At 40.2% G+C, this 17,782-nt stretch overlaps 1 protein-coding gene across 1 annotated transcript in view; it reads right to left on the reverse strand.

Moving 5' to 3' along the window:
* Nucleotides 1-493: 493 nt before the first annotated feature.
* The window catches only part of LOC145408855 (succinate-semialdehyde dehydrogenase, mitochondrial-like), a 55,395-nt gene continuing 38,106 nt past the window's right edge, over nucleotides 494-17,782 (reverse strand). The window contains exons 11-13 of the mRNA XM_080279497.1: nucleotides 9,220-9,307; nucleotides 6,892-7,099; nucleotides 494-1,264 (exon numbers count right to left, since the gene is read on the reverse strand). Of these exons, the coding sequence (XP_080135623.1) occupies nucleotides 6,920-7,099; nucleotides 9,220-9,307 (268 nt within the window). The 3' untranslated portion in view covers nucleotides 494-1,264; nucleotides 6,892-6,919. The remainder of the gene's footprint in view (nucleotides 1,265-6,891; nucleotides 7,100-9,219; nucleotides 9,308-17,782) is intronic.

Genomic DNA, 17,782 nt, shown 5'->3' on the forward strand with positions numbered 1-17,782 from the left:
CCACCTACCACAAAATATATAATATATATATATATATATATATATGAAATACCAACAAAACAATACACAGCTTACCATCTCTCAAAATCAAACAAAACCAAATGATACCATGCTCTTTAACATGTTGAGAATGGCCATAGTACAGTTTATGTTTTCTATTCACTCAATGCTAAACCAAGGCCTAAAACCAGCTAAATAACATTCTAACAGTTGCTGGAAAACCATCAGGGGAAAAGAAACCTCAGATGTGTAATAAGATTTGTAACAATGTGAGAGTCTAAGCTTAAACTTTGATTCTGCATATTTGTTGCCGAGTTTCCTGGCTAAGGATGATGACTGTAACAAGTTACCAAGTACATAGTCAACATTTGCCTCACATGGTATTATCTCTTAGGGTCAATGGAAAGTAACCATCTACTTAATACGATTCACTTTAAAATAATTCTGTAAAACTAAATGATGATGATTATTCAACCTTTTATTAATAGGCAGATATACAGTAGTACACATGCAACATAAGAAAATATTCAAACTTAATACACAATTTTGCTGCAACATGACTTATGGTATATTCAAGCATTTTATGAAAAACTAACATTCGACATATGGAAGACTACTTCAGCAATGAATATGAGTAAAAAAAATTAACTGCAGTGATCACATTACCTCTGGAATACCGGCAACTGAACTTATACTTTCTTACCAATAAAGGAAAATAAGAAGATTCAGTATTTCAGTTCACAAAAATATTCATACATGAACTACAAAGGTATTATGTAATGGGGCAGCATCATACTTGTTATTGTATTATCTCTCATTAACTCCTCCAGCCTGAGGATGTATTCTGCAGTGTGTTTTGGCTAAAGCCCATAATTTTACTCAGCTTACAAGAGATGCCTTGACATGACAGGGGTTAATATAAGATAATGTTCATGTGAAATGTTCATTGAGCCATGGTTTTAAAAAATTTAACATATTTAAATTGTATGATACTGTACAATTAAGAGAACAAAACTGTAAGACACTTGCACTATGCACAAACTCCAAACTGGAGCATGTCATCAAATACAGGACAGTTACAGGACTGGTGCACTGGTATTAGTGAGGGTATTCTCATGACCTGTCAGCAGGCCTTGTGGTAAGGTAGATCAGTAAAACCTGCTTTAATGAATGTCAAATCCTTAAATAGTTCCCTGCCCCAGCCATGACTCAAACCCATGACCACTGGAACAGTAGACCATCTCTCTGCCAGCTCAACCACTGCCTGCAATCGTAAGCAATGGTGAGTGGGAGTTGCGAGACTTGGTGACTGAGTCTGGCAGTGTATGTGTAAGACACAAAATATAAAAGTGAATGTACCAGAGAGTAAAGTAATGGCCTTTGGAAGGAATGAAGTCATGGAGTATGTAGTGAGGCTGAAGGGTCAGGAAATAGAGAATGTGAGCCTCTCTAATACTGTACTTAGGTGATGTGATGGACAATAACAGAAGCTTAAAGAATGAGGTGCATGAAAATGTAAGCTATAGTAGGGAAGAAAGGTTGCAGTGTAATGCATAAGGGAAATTATAAGAAATATCGAAGTGAGAATGAAAGTAAAAGAGTGGCTGCATGACCATACTGTGATCTCCAATCTAATGTATGGAAATGCAGCTGGGACTCTGTCAAAACGACAAAAATTATGGGTATGAGGACTGGAAATAAGTTATTTAAGAAAAGTTATTTGATCAGATAAACAGGCAACTGAGAAAATGAAAGAGCATTGTGGCGTTGATGTAGGTGTGTTGCAAAGCATTAGGAGAAGTGCCCTGGGATGGTTTGGCCTTGTAGAGAATGGAGAATGAGAGACTGACTAGAAGCGTACATGTAAGTGAACTGGAGATGGGTACGGGAAGGGGGAGATGGGGGATTAAATGAAGGAATGGAGATGAGAGGTTTATGAGTGTGGTGTGTGAGATGGAGAATGGGCAGCTTGATGGTAGAGAACAGAATGACAGGGAGGTAATTCCTTTATGGCCACCCCTTCCAGAACTACAGCATCTGGCTATAGACAGATAGAACCTTTGCCATATGAATCTTGATGCACTCTACAGCCACATACTGCTACCCTTTGTTATTTTCCTGTTTCCTCAATTCCCATACCTTGGTTGTATATTCAGTTACTAAAGCCAGCCATCTTCTTGGCTCTCCACACCTCTTCTTCAAACCCACTCACATACTAGTACATCTTTTTAACCACTCTATTCATATTCTATGTAAACTCCTGATTATCCGTCTCGGCACTACCCAGCATACAACATTTTTCGGTGTAGCTAATGGCTGAATTAAAATGGTATCCAGCAGAAAGCATAAAATCTTTGACACCACCCAGCATGACAGACCCTTTCTTCTGGCTAAAAAAACATTATTATCCTGCATAAGACAGTTGTTGTCATCAAATCTCCAGCCATAATCACAAAAAAAGAAAATAAAGAAATAAAATACTGTACACAAAAAGAATGGGGTTATACTGTACATGTACTGTAATATGAAAGCAGTGGAGTGTTGAGGGAGGGATGGAGGGAGGGAGGGAGGACTGACGGTTGGTGGGCCTAGCAGCTCACGAGGTGTTTGGTGGTGGGTAGGGAGGGGAGAAGCAGTGGCTGGGGGTAGAGTTTTGATTGGCTGAGGCAGGGGAGGGAGAATTCTAATGCAGAGTTTTCATTGGCTGGCAGCAGGAAGGTGGATGTTCTCTTACTCTCCATTGTATTCCTCCACTGCGATGATGCCATTATTCAAACAAACCTACACAGCACAGCACTCTATATCTTTTCCAAACCATTATTATTATCAAATGGCAACACTGCGATGGGTTTCTCTCCAAAACCTGGCCGGCCTTCTAGTGCTCCTGGGGCTTTATGACACACCACACTACTGCCCCATTCCCCTCTCCTCTCCTCTCTGGTAAGTACAACTTACAGTATTCTGAAGTGTAAATTACTGCACTGTACAAATAACATCCTGCTAAGGCACCAATGAAAGTGTATTGAAAAGAAAAGTTGATTATATTGTGTTGCTAAACAAGATGCGAATGAATGTGTTTGAATGGATGAGTAAATGGGGAGTGTGTCGTCCTGTCTCGGCTACCTCCCTTTCCTTGGGGGAAGCAGCCTAGGTATATAGATAGATAGATAGCTAAACAAGAAGAGTTGATAAAAATGTGTCTATTTTACTAAAGAAAAAGTAATCATGCTACAAAGGAATTGTTAATACAATATATCAAATCATTCAGACAACTGTTTCTTCCCGAGTGAAGTTTGTCCTTGCTACTATAAGATGAAAGATTTATTATGTTCTGTGTGGCAAAGTCATCCGCTAAAATTTCAACAGACGAAAGTACAGCATGGCATACACAGTACAGTGCAGCAGTGAAGCATGCTTCATTTTATTCATGTTTTTTTCTGTTTTTTGATGTTTTGATTGTTTATTTTGGGTGTTACTGTACAGTATGCTCCAATAATGTCTACATCATCACCACCATCATCACCACCACCACCATCAACATGATTTGTGTTTCTGTACACAAGATTACAGTGTATGTCACAGTACATACAGTATTTCAATATCAGGAAAGTCTTTTAGCTGATCTCCAACGATTTATAGTGTTCACAATATACGTTATACGGTACATGTACTGCCAGTTGAATGAAAACAGGTCTCCTGGCTGGGGGAATTTGATATTATCCCCATTGTTAACATGAAATTGTTTCTGTACATAAAATTATGGTGCACTTAACAATACATTACAGTATTTCATTTTTAGGAATGTCTGTTAGCTGCTATTTGACATTTTAAAGCATTTTGTAGGGGTTAGACAGTGGATAATTGTTATAGGGTTGGGAGGTTAGGGGTCCCTAGGGGAGAATTTTGCATAACCTGGCTTTTTGACAGTATTCATCAGGCCTCTGGCTATTATGCCGGATAATCGGGAGTTTACCGTACATGAAAATTCCATTTAGGCAAACTTTCTTTTACTCCTTTATCTAGAGACTTCCTTACGGGTACTTAAATTATCAGAGTTCTCTATACTTCTTATTCTGTCCAACCTAGGCAACCTCCCTACATTACATAACAGTCCTAATTCAACTACTCACACTTCAGAGAAGGGTTTCTCAATCTGGGAGCCATGACCCCCTGATGGTGTGCAGTGCTACCTGTGTGAGTGTGCTTTGTTCTTACAGGTTTAATGATGATATGTCTATGTGAGACTATCTTATTTACTACGTACTGGCAATGATATGCATACGTTAGAGTGCTTTATTTACTACGTGAAAGGGATACTGCAACTATGTGAGGATATTCAATGCGTAATGGTAGCAATATTTTTTTCCCCACCATGGTTCATGTTACTCCACACTCCTTTGTTGCAGTGGAAACATTATCTGTCAAATAAAATTCAAGACAGATGATGTTCGGAATAGGATGAGCACAGTCCTTTAGTATTTTTATTAATTATACAAAAAAGAGCACTTTCTTGTTATCAGATTTATATAATTTGTTGTTTCAGATAATGCTTCATATTCTTGATATGCTTTCTACTTCAGATTTGACCTTATGGGTTCAGCATGTAAGTGAAACTATATTGGAGGGCACAATAATCAAGTTTAGATTTACATCCGGGCCAACAAAAGCAACAATGCGTGGTGTCGCAAGGACTGAGCGCTAAATCTATGAGGTCATCAAGTTCAAGTCTCATAGTGTTTTCTTGTGTTCCTGCAGTGGCTGCATCGTTAAACAAATAATAATAATACAAAATAAAAAGACTACATGCAGTGGTGGGACCCACAAAATTATCATATTTTGGTCGGGGGGCCATGAAGATTATCAAATTTTGGTCAGGGACCAGCGAAGCTTATCATATTTTGGTAAGGGACCCATGTAGATAATCATATTTTCGTAAGGAAGCCATGAAGATTACCATATTTTGGTCGAGGACCCATAAAATAATATTTATCATATTTTGGTCAGGGGGCCACAGAAAAGAAAAGGTTGGGTCCCACTGCTCTAGTGTTTTCAACTCGAGCACTAGAACACCATGCTATCTTTTTCCAACCCCTCTATTCAGTCACCTGCCTCATATCATGGTCTTCATAGAACCAGCCACTTTTCTTCCTTGAGCCACTCTACTTTACACTTCCTTTATATGCTACTTCTCTCTCTTCCTATTTGTTCACTGAAGGAACACTGCCTTGGAATGGTGAAGAGGCTTGTATATCCCTGTGATCAACTGCAGCCACAGCAGGCAGGTTCACTGTTATGGATCAGGTGAAGTGTTTTTATGCACAATGCATGCTTCTGCACTGAGAGGTATCAGTTCAACCTCTCCCTCTAAATTACTATAACAAATCCCATGAACCTATGGTCCTTATTCATGGCAGGTTAGGAACAACTGGCCATGACAATAATTGACAAAGCAGATAAGACTCAAGTATTGTAATGAGATGGGGTAGATCGAGATCATCTGGGCATGTAATGAGAATGGAGGATGACAACTGGGTGCATAAGGTGAGGAATGTGAATGACAGGGGTAGGGTTGCAAGAGGCAGACTGAAAAAGACCTGGGACGAGGTCGTGGAGTGTGACCTCAGTGATGAGGGACTGCAAAGGGAGACTGCCAGAGACTAAGTAGCATGGAAAACCACCATTAGGTGATCATGGCCAATGCATGCATGCATGCTGAAGCCTTTACAAAAAATATGAAATGATACGAGTTCAGAACAAGTACTTGCAGCAAATGGATGATGCACCTGACAACAGAGAACACTGAATACAAATTTAATACACAGTAATGGGTATAGCAGCACAAGAAGTAGGAGGCGAAAAACTGTATAATATGAGTAGTAAATTTTCAGAAAGTACAGAGACATTTCCAAAAAAAATGAAGGATCATGACTGCTATGACAAGGAGAGAGAACTTAGACACAGTTTAACTAAGATAATCATGAAAAAGGATATCTAAAACTTTATCATGAAGAAATTACAGTAACTTTACAGAATGAGGGAGGCCTGAAAGAAACTAAATGGAGACTTGGCATAAGCAAAAACCTAAGTTTGATCCAACTGACTCATGTTTACACCTCTCACCACATACAAATCACTAAAAGTACCATACTGGAAATCATAATGTACAAATTCCATACTAAAGTCAAATGACTGTCTTAAAAGTCATTCGCGATTTCAGTAAGTCAATTTTCTATTTATCCATAACCATACAGCAAACCAACAGTCTTTTATGAAAGTTCTCACATATAAAAAAAAAGGTCTGACTCGTCAAAAATTACTTTTTTAAACCAACGTGACATGATGATGATTATGATGGCTTTTTAAGAAGCAGTTTGTGACAATGAAATTAATTAAATGCAATGAAGTTTTTAGCACACTGGGTATACTGTTATGCATATAACTATACAGTGCACTAATAAAACTACCTAGTACAGGTATTTCTTTTCATAAGCATTTTAAAAGACAGAGATAAGTTGGATATGTATACCATCAAGTTCAGCAACAACAGTTAGGATGACCAACCAAGGACCTCCAGTTCTCTTTACATAACACAGAAACAAAGCTTCAGAGAAATCCTTGGCTGAGTTTCCACAGATAAAACTGTACAATATACAGACCACTAAAATACTGGTCAGTATATGATACCTCTTAACAGAAAAGATACAGCTAACTTTTAACTCCAGCTACAGATTCTCACCCCATTCTTAAGTGGGATAAGAGGTCAAGATGATGGTGATGATGATGATGATGATGATACAGATTCTTCATTGGAGATAAAATTACTCCCACCATATAAGCTTGTGCCTGTGAATATTTTTTTTTTGTTACGTAAGATACAGTACTTATTCTTACTTATTCTTGGCCTACTGCTGCTGAAGTGTTAGTTGACACCACCAAAGCAGAGGTACTTGATGTATGTGTAGTCATCAATGCCATGTCTGGAACCCTCCCTGCCAATGCCAGATTGCTTGATACCACCAAAAGCTACCTCAGCAGCAGAGATGAGGCCCTCATTAATGCCCACCATGCCAGACTCAAGCTTTCTTGCAACACGCCATGCCTAGTACACAAATACAAAAGGGTCTTTAAATCTCTTATTATGAAGTACATAAAAAGACAAAGACTATAGACTTCATTACTATAAAGACAAAATAAATAAAACACACACACACACATATATATATACAGATAGACAGATAGATAGATATATGTGTGTACAATGTAAGTCCTCCAATCCGACCACTAATAATCGAAAATCCCAAAACTCCAGATCTGTCAAAACATTTCAAATTTTTCTGGGCTTTATTCAAATTTTTCTGAGCTTTATCTAAGAATTTACCTGGTTTGAACTTGCCCCTGGACTTGGTTGTACCTGCCTGAAACTATTCATCTACACATTTATCCATTTCTGGTGAGTTAAACAATAACCCATAACATTTTCAGTGTTTATTTAATGATCATGTCCATATTTCTTATGTTTTCAAAGGGCCCTCCAAATAGCAAAAAAAAAATATATATATATATATATATATATTCCAAAAGACCCTCGGTCCCCTGCGATTCGGATAACAGGACTTTTACTGTATACTGTACATATTTATATATATATATATATATATATATATATATATATATATATATATATTTTTTTTTTTTTTTTTTTTTTTTGAGAGAGAGAGAGGATATCCAAAAATGACTGACCACATTTCACTGCAAAATTACAAGGTAATTATGAGCAATATTTGAAATCATAAGGTAATAACATCTGCAGCAACTTCTGAAATTATGACTGGTGCTAAAATCATATGAGCCTATATATACAAAATCTAAATGACAGTAAAGTCATGTAATGGTTACTTCAGGGATGGTGTGTACCAGTGCAAAATCTAAATGATCATGGCAGTTTGTAATGGTTGCTACTTGAGGATAGATGTGTGCAGGCAGTAAGTGATAAACATTTCATGAAGCTATCTTGCCTTTTTATAGTTTTACCTCTTCTGTATGCCTAATACCTAATTTATACAGTACACAATTACGGTACTCACAACACACACTGACCTTTGCTTGAATAGTCCCTATACCGATACCCTTGACGTACACATCATCCCCTTCATTTTCCAACCCACTGGCTTTGCATGTATCTGGTCCCAGTCCCCTCTATGATCATTTAACTCCAGCACTTATGACTACACACAAACACATAACTTGGATACTGGTAACTATAAACCTTTGTGTTCCAGATCATGATGTAACTTTTGTGGGTAGGTGGGGGCACTCACCAGTCACTCACTTGTAGTGCTGCTTTGGGTGGCTTCCCTTTCCTCATGTCCTTCCTTCCTCTTCTGTATTTCTTTCCTTCATTCTTTTCACTTTCTTCTGCCTACAGGTGACTTTACACTCCCTCTTCTGTCTTTCTTTCCTTCATTCTTTCCCTTTCCTTCTTCCTATGGGTGACTCTACACTGACAGACAAGCCAAATGGTTTCTTGTACACAAGGAAACCATTTACTACACTGGGTGGTAACCATATAACCAAATTATGGCACCTGGTGATTGTTTAGTGGGTAACTAAGGCGCTCCAATCAGACTGAGCCTGTGAGGGTTTATATCCAAGGGGTAGTTGGGGTTTATTGTTCATATAATGCCACTCAGGGATGAGTGAGATTGGTCACTCTCATCTTAAATGTCAGGACCAACTTGTCTAACCCCAAGTTCCTACGCTCTTGGGGAAACATAGGCTTGCATGATAGAGGGAAGGATGGAATTAGTTTTTTTTTCTTTTTTCCAGCTATACTACCAAAAAAATGTAGACAAAAGAGTTTCAGGGACTATACAAACATACTACTAACTAACAGTCACAATCTGAAAAAAAAGAAAAAAAGAAAAAAAGTAGTCCTCCAGTTCTCTTTTAGAGCAAACATTCACCTACAACCAATTTCATTACCAGTTTATTCCACCTGCATGAATTCTACCTTTGTCATACTAATCCCATACCATCAATGCCATCAATCATTCTAATAATTACCTCATTTTTCTCAGTTTTCTCCACAGCTCCCATCAACCTGTCTAATAATTACCCCATTTTCAAACTCACTCTTCTCCACTTTCCTTCCCTACCACCAAGTTTTCCACATATTGTATAAAACTTCCCTCTTCTTTCTAGTCATCCTACCTAACTTACCTGAGAGATGTCCCGGCTGTAGAAGTAGTTGGCAAGACCACACTCAGTGGCGTTGGCAATAGCTACAGCCTCATCCTCAGTCTTAAACCTGCCAACAGGGGTTTGTATGAGTTAGGTCAAAAAAAAAAAAAAAAAAAAAAAAAAAAAAAAAGGGTGCATGGATGAAAGCAATATTCACTTAACTACAATGTGTACAACTGGAGATAAAGGTTCAGTTAAGGTGATGACTAAGGACTGAAGAAACGACATGGTACAGACTGCGACATGGAATGTAAGGGGAGCAAATGATGAACTGAAAGAGAGAGAGATTGTCCAGATGCTTAAGGGTGGAAAAGTACATGTATGTGGATTAAATGAAACTAAATGGAGAAGTGAGACTGAAAGAATTGGAGTATGGATGGGGTGTATGCGCACAAGTGGGTAAGAAAGTGAGGGCAAAAGAAGGAGAGTGTATTGTTGTGAACAAGAGATGGAGGGAGAATATAACAGAGTATGGATCAGTTGGTTCAAGAATTGTGTGGGTGATATTGAAAGTTGGACTACAAATGTGGGCAACTGTGAGTGTGTATGTGCCAATGCAAGATCGTGCAAGCTGAGTGATAGAAGAGTTCTGGATAAATGTGGAAGCATGCATGGAAAAATCTGAATGAAATGAGAGAGTGTATTTGACTGGAGATGTGAATGGTAAAGAAGGGAAAGTGAAGGTGGATGAAGTAGTGGGTGAGTGGGGTGTGTCTGCAGAAGTGGATGAGAATGGCAGTGCTCTAGTGGAGATTTGTGCAGGGAGGGAGTTGATGATAGCCAATACCCTCTTCAGACACAAAATTATCCACAGGTATATGTGGCAAGTGATGAGAAGGGTGGGTGGTGAACTGAATGAACAAATGGTAATGACTGATTATGTGTGTGTGGATGACAGAATGAGAGGGTGTGTAATGGATGTAAGAGCATACAGAGGTTGGGAGAGTGGACTTTCTTACCACCACTTGGTGGTCATGAAAGTCAAGGTTGAAATGTGGTGGAGGAATAGAAGGGAAGGACAGGAGGAAGTAGTTCTTACAAGGAGGGTGGAAAGATTACAAGAGGGTGGAAAAAGGTAGAATATAAGAGAGAAGTGGAGGAGCGATTGGGTAAATATGATTTGGAGCAGATGGGGGACTCGAAGGTGTGTGCAAGATATTCACAGAAGAAATATGTGCAGCATGTGAAGTGGTGTGTGGTGTGAAGAGAAGACGAAAGGGGGTGCAAGGAACAGCATGGTGGAATGAAGAGGTGAGACAGGTTATGGTACAAAAGAAGAAGCATATAGTGAGTGGATGAGAAACAGGGGTGTGGAGGATGCTGAGAGACAGAAGAGAGAGTTATATGTAGAGAGGAAGAGAGGGGTGAAAAGATTTATTATATCAGGACTCCACAAAGTCTTTTATGACAATTATAATAAGAAAGTGTAAGAAGAGAGTGGATAAGGAATTTGGAATTTGAGTGTAAAGTGGAGGGAATGTAAGAAAATGTTCTGGAAAGAGGTAAAGAGAGTTAGACTGGGTGTTAAAGAAGCTAATTGGGGAGTGAAAGATAAAAATGGTAGATTACTAGTGGAGAAGGGAGAAAAAGTGAGCAAATGGAGAACACTTTAAGGAATTGTTGAACATAGAAAATGAAAGTAATGCAAGTACAGGTATGCCCCAGTTTAACAATTCAATTGGTTAGGTAAAAACCCATCGTTACATGGGGTATCGTATATCGAGGTAGATTTAACATGTAAAGTAATGGGATGCATTTTTCAGCCTTGGGTTTCCCCCACCTATATGAGCCAAAAAACAAGTTTAAAGCCAATCAAAATGGCCTAACAGCTGTAAAAGAAGCAACCTAAGCCTAACACCTGTAAATAACTCACAAAAACCAATAAATAAAATCTGAAAATCGTCAAATTTAAGTCTGGAAAAAATCAAGCTTAGTAAACTGTACCCCAAAATTACACTGTTCACCCTACCTATGGCTAAAACACATTAATGCAAGTCTAAAAACAGTTTATAAATCAACATAAACACACATTTTTAGTCTAAAATATAATCAAAATCGTAAAAAAATCAAAACTCATCATTAAACTGGGGTTTGGTCATTGCTAGACAGGGTATGGTGGTATTTCTACCCCCATCATTAATCCGGGGCACCGCATCTAGGGGTATTGTATATCGAGGTATACTTTAGCCTGCGGATTGTGGAATTACCTTTTTTATCCCACCCCGTGGTGTGCGAAAAATGAAGGAAAAACTAATTTTTCTTATAGTTTTTGTTTATTATAGACTTGAAGATAAACATCCAGGGCATCATCTGGTGAAAAAAAAAAAAACTCTCTCTCTCCATCTTTGCGTAGGGCCATGTGCAAGTTCATGTAAAGGAGTGGTGAAAAAATGAAAAAATATATATACAGTATATACATATATATATATATATATATATATATATATATATATACATACAGTATATATATTTTTGGTTTTATTTATTATAAACGTGAAGATAAACATCCAGGGCATCATCTGGTGAAAAGAAAAAAAATCTCTCTCTCCGTCTTTGTGTAGCGCCATGAGTAAGTTTGGGTAGGAGTCGAGTTGTTTACGATGATGGACAGCCAGCACAGCCTGAGCTGTGGCTCACAACGCAACGCTACCCAGCCTGAGCTGTGGCTCACAATCCACGGGTTATGTAACTGGGGAATTGCTGGGAGAAGAAGGGATGTGAGAAAAGTGGAAGAAATCAGTAGGATGGAAGTTGTGGAAGCAATGATGAAAGTCAAAAGGGGAAAGCCCCAGGAATTGATGGAGTGCATGGTGAAATGCTGAGGAATGGGGGAGAGACAGTAGTACGATGGATGTCTTTAGTGAAAAAGTTTCTAGAGAAGGGAAAGAAGTTGTATGTGGCCTTCATGGATTTGGAGAAAGCATATGACAGGGTGGATAGACAAGGATTGTGGAAAGGATTAAGAATATATGGAGTGAATGGGAAGCTGCTGAATGCCGTGAAGAGTAAGTATGAGGATGCTAAAGCTGGAGTGCGTGTGGACAGTGAATTTTTCTATTTGAAAGTTGGATTGAAATAGGGATGTGTCATGTCTCCATGGTTGTTCGATCTGCATATGAATAGGGTTATAAAAGAGATACAAGGTAGGGCGGTGGAAGGTGGCATGGTCCTAATGAAAGAGGTCAGTGTGTGGAAACTCCCTGTACTGTTGTCTGCAGATGATACTGCGTTGTTAAGTAAAGACAAAGGGGAGCTGCAAGGCTTGGTGAATGAGTTTGGGAGAGTGTGTAAAGGTGAATGTAGGGAAAAGTCAAGTTATAGTCTTCGAGAGAAATAAAGTTACTGAATGTACAGTGAGGTTGGGTGAGGAGGATATGGACAATGTTAGTGAGTTTAAGTACTTGGGTAGTGTGATGAGTAAGGACGGAGGTTTAGAGGGTGAAGTGCTTGAAAGGGTACAGCATGGAAGAAGGGTTGCTGGTTCTTTGAAAGCTGTGATAAGAAACAGGGAAGTGAGCATGGAATTGAAAAAGTTACTGCATGACAGTATTGTGATACCAACTCTAATGTATGGAAGTGAAGCTTGGACCTAGTTGGAGGGACACAAGTCGAGCGTGAGGGCAGTGGAAATGAGTTACTGTATTTAACCCCTTCTTTACCGAAAATGTGTTTTGATGTACCCCCGTACATCGCCAGTAAACACCCGTGAAACACCGGAACCGCTACCGTTGTATGCTGGTACACCCTCTAATGAATGGCAGCTTATAGGCCTCAGGGTAGCCCGGTAAGGCTGTTTCTGAGGACCTCATGTTAGCAACACCTCTGTGTTTTGACGACAAAGACTGTGACGAAGTTCTGACAAATTCTGACATCATAAGATACGTCATGACTGAGTTGCGGTGGCACCAATGGCTTGCTCACTCGTCTGTGATGTAACCTCTTTTAGACCAATCATTATTTTATTTATAATTTCTACTACAGATATCGTACTATATTTTCTGCTGACATACGGCAAAATTTACACCCCTCGGCCTGCCTGAGAGAGGCAGTTACTACGCACTTGACCACGAGAGAGGGTGTACAGGATATTTTCTCTCATGGCATCTCTGGCAAACTCCGATAGTGACGAGTTTATTCCTCATGAGGATACTTATTTAGATGAATCAGATGATGATGCAGCAGTGTCTGATGTGTCAGTAGATGACTGTGATCCTGAAAATGACAGCGAAGTTGATGTGAGTGAGGAAGGAGGAGGAAAATAGTAGGGAGCTTAGTGACGCTGCACTCTCGGCAACAAGTGGGTCAAGGTCACCATCACCATCACGTGTGTCCACATACTTCATGCTTAGCTTATAAAGTACATAAATAAGGCATCCATCTGTGCAGGACATTTTTTTCAAGCCAGTTTGTACAGTAGTTACCTGGGTAACAGTACTTTAGCATAAGATATGTAAACTTATATACCTACGTCAAGTGGGGTTGGTGGAGGATTAGTGCCCCTCCCTGTAAAACAATTAACTCTAAGCCCTTGGCCACCCTGTCTGGGATACATGGCGTCTGGCAATGAATGAATGAATGAATGAATTTATTTAATAATATTTTTTTATTACCAACATCATGCTGGGTTTATGTGATCATCAGTATACAAACAAATAAAAAAGAGTGAATAGTTTCGATGTGGCAAAAAATATACACTACCCCTCACACTACAGGAGGGGGAGCTATCAGGTCGGTATGGGGGGTAAACGTAATGTTTACATTTGGGGGAGGGGTCGGTAAAGAAGGGTTAAGAGGAGCATGTGGAGTCACATGGAGAGACAGACTGACATATGAGGAAGTGAAGGAGCATTGTGGTGTGGATGTGATAGGAAGCGTTAGGAGAAACACACTGAAGTGGTTTGGCCATGTGGAGAGAAAGGAGAGCGAGAGACTGACGAGGAGAGTGTATGTGAGTGAGGTGGAGGGGGGGGGATGACGTGGAGAGGTAAACGAGAGAGAGGGGTGTGAGCTGGGAGCAGGACAGTGAAATGGCAGGGGACAGGGCGACATGGAGGCGATTTGTTTATGGCCACACCTTACAGGATTTAGGGATCTGGCAATAGATAAATTGATAGGTTCAATCAATTTTTCATCTATAGTATACTCTTTCTCACCTTCCTCTACTTGCTAATATTCTTAAGCTGTGATATGTTTGGTACATTTCTCTACCCACAGATGATTCTTTTTTATATATCATGTGGAACAGTGATGGACATGCTTGAAGTGTGATTCCTGACAGCTGTTGTTATGATTCAAAGCTCATCTGAAACATGAATTTGGTGAACTGTAGGCTTAGGCTCCCTTTCTGCACTATATCATCCTCCTTTTGGGGGATGGAAGCAACTGAGGAACATGTATAACCAGGCAGCTCAGCCATCTAGTCATATCAGTGTCACCACACAGAGGCATCCCTCTTCAGCACCATCTCTCTCCATCCCTGACAGTATACGTAGGAAGTAACTAGAAGTAGACTGTCTACCATCAAGAAGGGAGGTACATTAACAGGTGGTAGGTGGTGGCAACCATCATCCACTCACCTGATGCAGTGCTGCCTACTTCTTCCTTCATCTTTATCATTCTTTTTCTGTGTCTGCCCTCCTGTCTTCCTATATCTCCCATATTTCCTGTCACTTTTTACTACCCTTTTTCCTTTTCAGGTGTCTTTACACTGAGTTACAAGCTTAATGGTTTCCTGTATGCCAAGAAACCATTTACAATAAAGCCCCAGGTTTCGCGTTTAATTGGTTCCATGAAAGTTACCGTGAACTGCAAAACCATTAACCTTGGGGCACTGATCCTATGGGAAATAGGCTAACTGGTTCTGGGTCCCATGCTGGCTCCCTCTAAAACCCATTTATGCAATGTAAAATTTAGTATAATAGGAAAAGTGTATGGTAGGATACTTATAGACAGAGTTAGAGAAAGAACAGAGAAATTAGTTGGAGAAGAACAGGGAGGCTTTAGGAAGGGATGAGGTTGTGTAGATCAGATATTCATTCTTAGATCTTTAGTGGAAAAGTTTCTAGAGAAGGGAAAGAAGTTGTATGCGGCTTTCATGGATTTGGAGAAAGCATATGACAGGGTGGATAGACAAGGATTGTGGAAAGTGTTAAGAATATATGGAGTAGATGGGAAGTTGTTGAATGCTGTGAAGAGTATGTACGATGGTGCGAAGGCTGCAGTGCGTGTGGATGGTGAACTAAGTGAATTTTTCTCTTTGAAAGTTGGTTTGAAACAGGGATGTGTCATGTCTCCATGGTTGTTCAATCTGTACATGGATGGGGTAATAAAAGAGGTACAAGGTAGGGTAGTGGATGTTGGAGTGGCCCTGGTGAGAGAGGACAGTGTTTGGAAACTCCCTGTACTGTTGTTTGCAGATGATACTGTGTTGTTGAGTGAAGACGAAAGGGAGCTGCAAGGCTTGGTGGATGAGTTTGAGAGAGTGTGTAAGAAACGGAACCTAAAGGTGAATGTAGGGAAGAGTAAAGTGATGGTCTTTGAGAGAGGTGAAGTTAGTGAATGTACAGCGAGGTTGGATGGTGAGGAATGGGAAAATGTGAGTACAGTACGTTTAAGTATTTGGGTAGTGTAATGAGTAAGGATGGAGGTTTGGAGGATGAAGTGCTTGAAAGGGTACAGCAGGGAAGAAAGGTTGCTGGTTCCTTGAAAGCAGTGATAAGAAACAGGGAAGTGAGCATGGAAGTGAAAAAGTTACTACATGACAGTATTGTGATACCAACTCTAACGTACGGAAGTGAAGCTTGGACATTGTTGGAAGGACACAAGTCAAGAGTGAGAGCAGTGGAAATGAGTTATTTAAGAGGAGCCTGTGGAGTCACGTGGAGAGACAGGCTGACGAATGAGGATATAAAGGAACGTTGTGGTGTGGATGTGGATGTGATAGGAAGCATTATGAGGAATACACTGAGGTGGTTTGGCCATGTGGAGAGGATGGAGGGTGAAAGACTGACGAAGAGAGTGTATGTGAGTGAGGTGGAGGGGAAGAGAGGGAGGGGGAGGCCGAGGATGAGATGGAGGGATGGGGTGGAGAGGTATATGAGAGAGGGGGGTGTGAGTTGGGAGCAGGGCAGTGAAATGGCGGGGGACAGGGCGACTTGGAGGCGATTTGTTTGTGGCCACCCCAAACGGGATTGAGGTGTCTGGCAATAGATAGATAGATAGAAAATTGACTGACCATACCTGAAAAGAAACTAGTATATATAAAAAGTACATAACAGGCAAGGAAACTCACTACGAAGGCTGGAGTGAGGTGCTTAATGGAAGGGATGCGGGTGTAATTTCCGAGGCAGGTGGTGAGGCTAACTTGTCGCGCTTCTTCCTCATGCTTCTCATTGCTGACTCAGGAATCTTAAACATTTTACAAATTTCAGAATTCTTAGCACCCTGCTCCATCTGCACCAAAATTTTACTCTTCAAATCACTGTCATACACAAGCTTCTTAACACCAACATGGTAATCACGTTTCACTTTCCCCTTACCTTTCTGACTTGGTGGTTCCGACCTCTTACAGTCACTTCACTCACCCCCAGGACCCCCTCCCAAACCTTCAGAGCAGAGGGGTGCCATAGCGCAAGAGTAAAACCAGGAACACAAACGGTAAGGCACAGAAAAAAAAAGGCATAGGATGCAGTTTAATCACACAGTGTGCTGAGCACAGTGGGTCTGTGGCAATGGCGGTGAACAAGTGATGATCGCTTTCCATGCGTGTGGTTTGTTTATGTTTTCTTGCCGCTAACGGAGGGGTTTTGGCACCAAACCAGGGGGTTTGGGATTATTTGCAAGTGACCACTAACCATGAAACCACGGATGAAGATGTCGCCAAACTTGGAGCTTTAGTGTACAACGCTGGGTAGTAACAGATAACCATCCCATCCATGTTCCCTATGTGTCAACAAGTGGGTTGGTGGAGGGTTAATTCCTCTTCCTGTAAAACAACAAACTCAAAGACAAACTGCTACCCCTTATGGGATCATGTCATCTGGCTATAGACAGACAGATAGAAATGGACATTGTACATGCCTGTAAATGGTTAGGCACTGTGATGAGCAATAAGAGTTTAGAGTATAAGGAAAACGAAGGGTAAAAAAAGCTGTGGGTGCAATGAAGACAGTGCTGAGGAATAGGGAAGTGACTAAAAACTGTTGCACAACAGCAGTGTGACCCTACACTTAACACATGGAAGTGAAGCTTGACCTCAGACACACGACAAGAGTGATAAAAGTGAATATGAGTTTTCTAAGTATGATTACAAATGAGACAAACTCAAGGGGCCGTGTGATATTGATGTGGATGTGCTTGAGAGTTTAGCCATGTGGAGAGAATGAAGAGTTTAGGATTGAAAAAAGAAGTGTATGTCAATAAGTAGCGAGGAAGGGGTGACTGAGGATGAGAAGGAGGAAAGGGGTGGTGAGGTATATGAATGAAGGTAACATGATCTGAGGGGAGAGCAGTTTCATGATGGATGACAGGGTGACAGGAGACT

This window comes from Coenobita brevimanus, chromosome 78 (assembly GCF_032717465.1).
Source record: "Coenobita brevimanus isolate Jiangsu-jjx chromosome 78, ASM3271746v2, whole genome shotgun sequence".
In the NCBI taxonomy this organism is placed as follows: Eukaryota; Metazoa; Arthropoda; class Malacostraca; order Decapoda; family Coenobitidae; genus Coenobita; species Coenobita brevimanus.